Source organism: Merops nubicus, unplaced genomic scaffold (genome assembly GCF_000691845.1).
Source record: "Merops nubicus isolate BGI_N331 unplaced genomic scaffold, ASM69184v1 scaffold6509, whole genome shotgun sequence".
NCBI lineage: Eukaryota > Metazoa > Chordata > Aves > Coraciiformes > Meropidae > Merops > Merops nubicus.
In genome coordinates, this window is record NW_008632947.1 from 47556 (window position 1) to 55000 (window position 7445).

Below are 7445 nucleotides of genomic sequence, written 5' to 3' on the forward strand. Positions count from 1 at the left end.
AAATGCCTCAACATAGAATGAAGCACACAATCCCTATGTCTCAGGTACAACTGCGTGTAATAGTTTCTTTAAATTGAAATACACGAGGAGTTAGTGAAGAATCAGTACCATGCAGAAAAACAAAGTTAACTGCAGAGGAATCCACAGACAGTGGAGCACTAGGCAGAGCTATCAAAGAGGGTTCAGTCATTGTTCCAGCACCCTAATTCTGGAGATGTCACAAAGGACAGTGTCAAGATTTCCAGGCCATACTGACTTTTCTTTCTTCTGCTCATCTTCAAGTTTTCTTGACCCATCTACCTGAGCGTGACAGATGTAGTATGTTCAAGAGTGAGTTCCACTGTGAACTTTCTTTAAAATACTGACTATATCTAAGTTATTTGCTAAACTTTTGGTTACTCAATATCAGTGTTCAGTGTCTGAGACACAGGGGTAAAAATAAAATATGAAAGTGTAATGCTTTGCATGCAAACTATAATAACCTGTAAGTATATAGTTATCTTAGTTTTCACTTTATGTAGTACCTTTAACAGCTACTATTCAAATGAGACAATTATTTTTTATCCTCCTTTTAAACCTTGAAATTATTCTTCTGTATTCCTTGTCACTCATCACAATTTTCTCATGTTTTTACTGAAGTGGGAAAGCTAAATTGTTGAGAAATAAAGTCCAATTTATAAAACACTATTCAGTTTAATTCCATTCCATCTCCCAAAGAGGATGAGAGGACTTTCTGCACTCCTGCCAGCAAACACACAGAGATAGCAGCAAACAATCATGTCTTATAAAAATGGAAAACAGATCTCAGAGATGGAGCCCCCATAGACTTTAATGTTAGCTTAGATTCCACTCAAAGATAAAAAAGTATAAACCTTCTGATCTAAAATGTTATTTCAAAATTTGCACATACTACTTGTTTCAGAGATGGCTCCTGTGTGGTTATTTAAGTAATTGAAAAGATTAAAGGATCAGATTGTGGGCTTTAAAACAAAACAAAAAACTCATGGTCACAAATGGTCCCTAAAGTCTTCTCAAGAAATCTGAAAATAAACATTATTAGTGTTCACCCTGCTATCTTAAGTGACACACAAAATTTTAATTTACACCTCTCAGCAGCAATATATGTTCACCATTATCTCAAATATGTGCACAGCTTTCAGCTGCAACACATGTAAATATTACTACCACAGTCAAAACATACATATAAATGTATACTGTGTAATATTAATTTTAGAACCAATAGGGACTCTAAAGCTGCTTTCACAGGGAGATGTAAAGTGTTTCAGAATTATTATAAACATCTTCCACTAATTTTAATTATTTTCTTTTACTCTTGATTGTACAGCAGAAACTGTTGCTGCCAAGCAAAGCTACCTTCAACTGAAAAATATAATGAATAAGATGTAGCTTCTGAACTGTAGCAAATGTGTATGGTGAGTTGTACCACCATGCAAATATCATGCCACTTAATGTATTTTCTGAAAATAACTCACAGTCTAAATTAGAGAAGTGTTAAAACAACAAATCCCAGGCAGATTTGAGTCCTTCTCAAATTAGGGAAGTACAGGTTATAAACATTGTATATAGGGAATACATTTAAGAAAAAAATGTAACATATTACATTTCTGTAGCTATTGAAAAAATCACTGTCTGGATCTAAAACACATTGCTGAGGCCAGACAGAGAAACAGAAAGCAATGGGAAGAATTAAAATGAATGACAGAAAATGCTGTGAACAATGTCACTAACCAGTACATCACTATTCTGGGAGAAGGAAGCTATATAAATAATAAGTTTTCTAGCCGTTTATTGGGTAAACCTGTTTAGATTTCAGCACTTTTTTTTTTGTTTACTTTTCAGCACAGTGTCCTTCTAAAGCAATACTTCTACAGGAGCACTTACAGCAAGCTGCTGAGTCCTCATCACTACTGGTGAACTTTTCTAAGGAGTAGAAACCTGGTGGTTCTGATGGTGTAGAGTCCAAGAGCTGGATGGTATTCAGACAGACAAAACCTTCCCTGGTCTGGAATGTTCCTTTAAACATAAGCTGTGGATTGTTACAATTAAAATATTTGTATTAAGAACCAACAGAGAGAAACTTATTTTTATTCACATGAAACATTGAAGTTCTATATTTAAAAAGCACTGCATACTTTCCATTATTAATCCATGACTAATTTCAAATCAGAAACTCAAATTTTGTATGCCTGTCTCAGATTAAAACTTCAGAAAATTTTCAGCTAAAATGGTTTCAGAACTTCCAAGAATGAAATTAGGTAAAAGCCTATTTTAAAGAAAAACTCCTTGTCTCATAACCAGTTGGCTAAAAAGTTGTAACGCCCCTGTGCTTTAGAAGAGCAACCTAAATGTAGTACCCTAAAGACTCCATGCTCTGCTCTGAAGTCTCTTCAGAATCTCAGTTTGCAGATGCCTAGGAGAAAAAAATTCACTAACACTGAATAAAATTGGTAAGGGGCCGTCCTGGGACACCATTAGACACAGCATAGCTTAACATCTTATACCTGTTTCATCACTGGAGCTAAAATGGCGGCATCTAGTCTATGCCATGGGGTTGGTCCCTGCCTGCTGGGAACCCTTGAACTGTTCCAAGCACTGCCTGGGAAATGGGCAATTTGCTTGGGTCAAAATCTTGCTAGGGTCATACTCATGTTTTAATTATAGGGGCTATCACATCAAACCTGGGGATGTTCCCTAGTCCTGCTTTTGTTACTGCTATTGGCATAGACATAGAGATTCTGGAGAGCAGTCCTGTGGAAAGGGACTTGGACGTGCTGGTGGATGAAAAACTGGACATGAGCCACTAATGTGCAATCGCAGCCCAGAAGGTAAATCACATCAAACGACCTGTGGCCAGCAGACCAAGAGAGGTGATTCTGCCCCTCTACTCTGTCCCGGTGAGACCCCGCCTGGAATACTGTGTCCAGTTCTGGAGCCCACAGCACAAGAAGGATGTAGACATATTGGAGCGAGTCCAGAGGAGGGCCACCAAAATGATCAAGGGATTGGAGCACCTCTTGTACGAAGACAGGCTGAGGGAGCTGGGGCTGTTCAGTCTGGAGAAGAGAAGGCTCCTGGGGGACCTTATAGTGACCTTCCAGTACTTGAAGTGAGCCTACATGGAGGTGGGGGAAGGTCTGTTCAACAGGTTTTCTAATGGTAGGACAAGGAGTAATGGTTTTAAACTAGGAAAGGATAGATTTAGACTCGATATTAGAAAAAGATTCTTTAGTATAAGTGTAACAAATCACTGGAATGGGCTGCCTGGAGAGGTAGCGGAGGTCCCAACCCTGGAGTCATTCAAGGTCAGGCTTGATAGTGCCTTGGGTGACCTGACCTAGGTAGAGATGTCCCTGCTTGGGTAAGGAGGTTGGACCAGACGACCTCTAGAGGTCCCTTCCAGCCTAAAATGTTCTATGATTCTGTGATTCAATGAGTATTTATTGCTCTGACAGTTCTCTTGCACTGACCGGATTTTGCACAAGCTGACTTAGAGCAATTAAGTTTCAGAACATCTCCTGCTCCAACCCACTGTGAAGCGCAGCTCTGCTGGGTCTCAAAACATGATTACACCACTTCTATTCTCCAAGTTTCATTAACTTGAGCTAAATCCCAACACAAAAACACTGCACCATGAGGGCTGCAATGGGAAAGTCAGCTCAGCAAGACCAAATATATTGCTGAAATGCATTTATTCTAACAGACATTAAAACATCAATTCCTGCAGCTGGCTTAGTCTTGGACCTTTCATGGATATTACATTTTCAGCTGATTTTTGAGACAGTAAATTATGACAGTTATTTACAGAATTATGAAAAACAAATGTAAAATTACTTAAATACTTGCAACTACTCAGTTCTTAAATTATTTTATAACTTTGCATTCTTCTCTATGCCTGAAAATTCAAGGGGAAAGATATTCTCTCACAGTTACTGGTTTACATCACTTCATAGAGATCTTACAAACATTATTCACATCATGTCACTTAATAGCATTTATATCTAAATGAGTTGGTAACTCATGAGACAGACTCATAACTAAATAAAATATGGTGAAATTTGTGTTAATTTTATTGCATGTTGTTAAAGACCAGCAGCTTCAACACATGATGTTCATGTAGATGGTTTGTTGAGCTATAATCAGGGCTTTACTCACTTTGAAGCAAGGAAGAAGACCAAGACCTTCAGGATACATATCATTTAAAGAAGTTTCCTAGAAGTCTGATGAACAATAAGGTAAAGCATTCCAAAAGTTGGGCACATGCCTTTTTAATTCATACCTTCAATTTTTCCATCCCTGTTGGTAGCTGTATATCCACTTTGACCCATTCCTTCTTAGTCATAATGTTGGTCTCCCACAAGATATGTTCCTTCTGTAAAAAGGAGAATGGGATGTTATAAAGTTATTTTTTGCTCCTTTATAAATTATCAAGGCCATTTTTTATCCTCAATTTTTTTCATATTCTAGCCAAAAGACTGCTATATAGAAATTTTCTGGAGGTGAGGAAATAAAGCTTCACATACTCATTTACAGTCTTTCCACTCTGTGGCAGAAAACAAGACAGGTTTATTGTGATTAAACAGGCCAATAATACAATTATCAGGAGTTGGCTTGTTAGAATTAAAGTGAATTAATAAGTAAATTAAGCCATGTTATTGCTGAATTTAACAATATGTTTTCACAGTGCTCCCTATATTAGTTTCTTTTTCATAAATAACTTTTTATATTATGTTTGTTATAATTAGATTTAGTTTTCTTAGAACTGAAATTGGGGTCTGTCAAAATTACCCAATCAACTGTGCTAAAAACTTCTTTTTTTTCCCTCTGTAAGGCAAGCAGGCAGAGTACTACCTAACAAGTCCTAGTCATGTTCTGAGTTACCTGAACCCCCATTTTCACTCCACCTCCTAAGAATAACAGCCAAAGTGCTAAAAATGGTAAGGCTCCCTTTATGCAAGCACTCCAAGTCCTTTTTTATTAATAATCTGACAAAGACAGCTCGTGCTCATTCTGCTTCTGGTCATAATCCTAACTGGGATATGCTAAATCCAGCACAAAGTAAAGAAATGTAGCAATAAGAACTCCATATTCCTAAATAAAATCTTTTCAAGAATCAGTTATGAAACAGAGTAAAACTGAAAAAGAGGGGGAAAAAAATGCAGGAAAATTTAATATAAGCTATAGATACAAACCAATCCTATCATTACAAATATCAATAGTGAGACCCGTTTTGGGATATTATGCAAGGTACTGTTGATAGTTTTTCCACAAAGAATTACAGAATTAGAGGCTTTTCAGCAAGAGATGTGAAACAGGATAAAAGAAACAGAAAGTCTCTTTTATGGAGAGAAATTGAAAGCATAAAACCAGCTTTACTTGCAGGAGATGAATAAATCTCCTGTATGTGGGTGATATGTATGTGAAATTTTATCATTATTGACAGGGACAGTTACTTTTTCCCATGTCTTACAATAAAAAAAAAGAGGAGGAAGATGCTGCCTACTGCTTAATAGACTGGGAGGTCTGAGCCATCAGAATAACACTGATATGATTTGTGAGGAGTAGTCAATTACTTACACTCTTTTCTTACCAAGGCTTCAGTTGTTATGACATATTACCAAAGTGCAACTAAATCTTTATAGAATATGTGTTCAAAGACTAGTTTTGGAGAACTGCAAGACAGGGTCAAGCCAATACCCTGATTTCAAATACTAAATGACGAAAGAGATCAAATTTGGGTAAACCATGTGACATACTTGATTTCAGAAACAAAAGTCAGCTGTGAGTATCCACATCAGTATAGGATATAAGTATTTCTCAACTTGCTTATGTGATGATATTCAGCAAAAGTCTCATTGTCAATGTGTAAACTTGCTCCGTTGTGCTAAATAATTCAGCTTCCAAAGAAAATTACTAACAATAGCCTACATTAGTTACATAGAAGACACAGAAAAGGATGATGTACTAGAAACTTTACTGCATGGTAAGCTAAAACCATATTCTGTGGTTAAGTGTCTGCTCTTAGAAATATTTTAGTTATATATTCCCCCACATGCACCACGAACCACCCAAATGAGTTTTTATACCTTGTGGGAACACTCTACATTTGCTGCTTATTTGATTGGGTACTATAATTTTGTTGACATTCAAATCACAGCTTACATACCCATCTCCATGACTATGTTTCTCCCACATTTATTTTAATAAAAACAGCTTGTAGCAGCAAGCAAGTTTTCTGTGCATATGCCAGTATCCAGGACTGTTTTTTACACTGCAAGCTGTAAATCTCTTCAGATGTAACAAAGTTTTAAACCAGCTATTGTTTAATGCATCAAACATCACTCTCTGATTTAATACAGCTCTAATAAACCAGTAATATTATTTTCCTTCCTCAGACTGTTTTCTCTGTAGTGTTTCTGCTTATCAGATACTTCCACCTCTTTTGTAAAAATGGTTAACCTCTATAGCACATTCCTTGTGTCTCTAGCCTTCTTTTAAAATGTTGAATATATTGCTTTTCTGGTATTTTCCCTTGAGATTTATTTTGGTGATGCAGATATTCAAAATACCTTCACCTGATTCCACTTACTGTGACATATTACTATCAACAAACAATTTTTTGGTAAAGTTAAAACAGGTGAGAATTGTTTCCTCCTCTTACAATGTTGTTTTTTTTTTCTGAGATAACGGTACTCAGATTTGAAGGATTAAAGAGACAGTTATGACTTTCTTATCAACTTAATTTATAGAATACCTTTTCTTATTTTTGACATTTGTCTACAGATACATTCACTGCTGTAAAACTGTCCCTGTTTATTTCATTTCAGAGAGTAATTTGGAACAAATATTTGTTAATATTTAGTTAATATTGCCAAATATGAATGCAAATGCAGACCATAAAGGAACACTATTACAAATATGTATAAGCCAGAAGTGCTGAAACGGCAAGGGAATCAGGAAGTTTTAAGTAAAGTCTGCATAACGGCAGGAATATCTTACTATTGGTAGCTAACTCTGAGAACCTGAAGAGAATGTGTGAGAAACTAGAGAACTTGGAAAACAAAGGATATATATTATGGTTAAGGGAAAAATACAGACTATGCAATTATAATAAATCAGTTGAATTTTTGAACCTCATAAGACACTGGAAAAGCTTACTAACAATAATCTTGTAAGCAGCCAGAGAATTAGAAAGTGAAGAACCTACATTAGCTGCTTCTGATGGGGAGCAAGACATATTCAGCCAGTGTGACCTTTTTTTCACCCACCTACTTGAAAAAGTAGAGAATACTTTATTAAGACTTCTAACATAATGTGGTAGAGCGTTCTTTAAGCAAACTGAGGTGATTTGGTGTATATGGAATTACTGTAAAAAAGGTGTACAAATGGGCGTACAAATAGGAGTGCAACATTCTTAGAAGAGGAGC

The 7445-nt window shown here is 36.3% G+C and overlaps 1 protein-coding gene across 1 annotated transcript in view; it reads right to left on the bottom strand.

Moving 5' to 3' along the window:
* The window catches only part of MALRD1 (MAM and LDL receptor class A domain containing 1), a gene marked incomplete at its 5' end in the record, with an annotated part of 53666 nt that overhangs the window by 44346 nt on the left and 1875 nt on the right, over nt 1-7445 (bottom strand). The window contains 2 exons of the mRNA XM_008948063.1: nt 1903-2047; nt 4298-4390. Of these exons, the coding sequence (XP_008946311.1) occupies nt 1903-2047; nt 4298-4390 (238 nt within the window). The remainder of the gene's footprint in view (nt 1-1902; nt 2048-4297; nt 4391-7445) is intronic.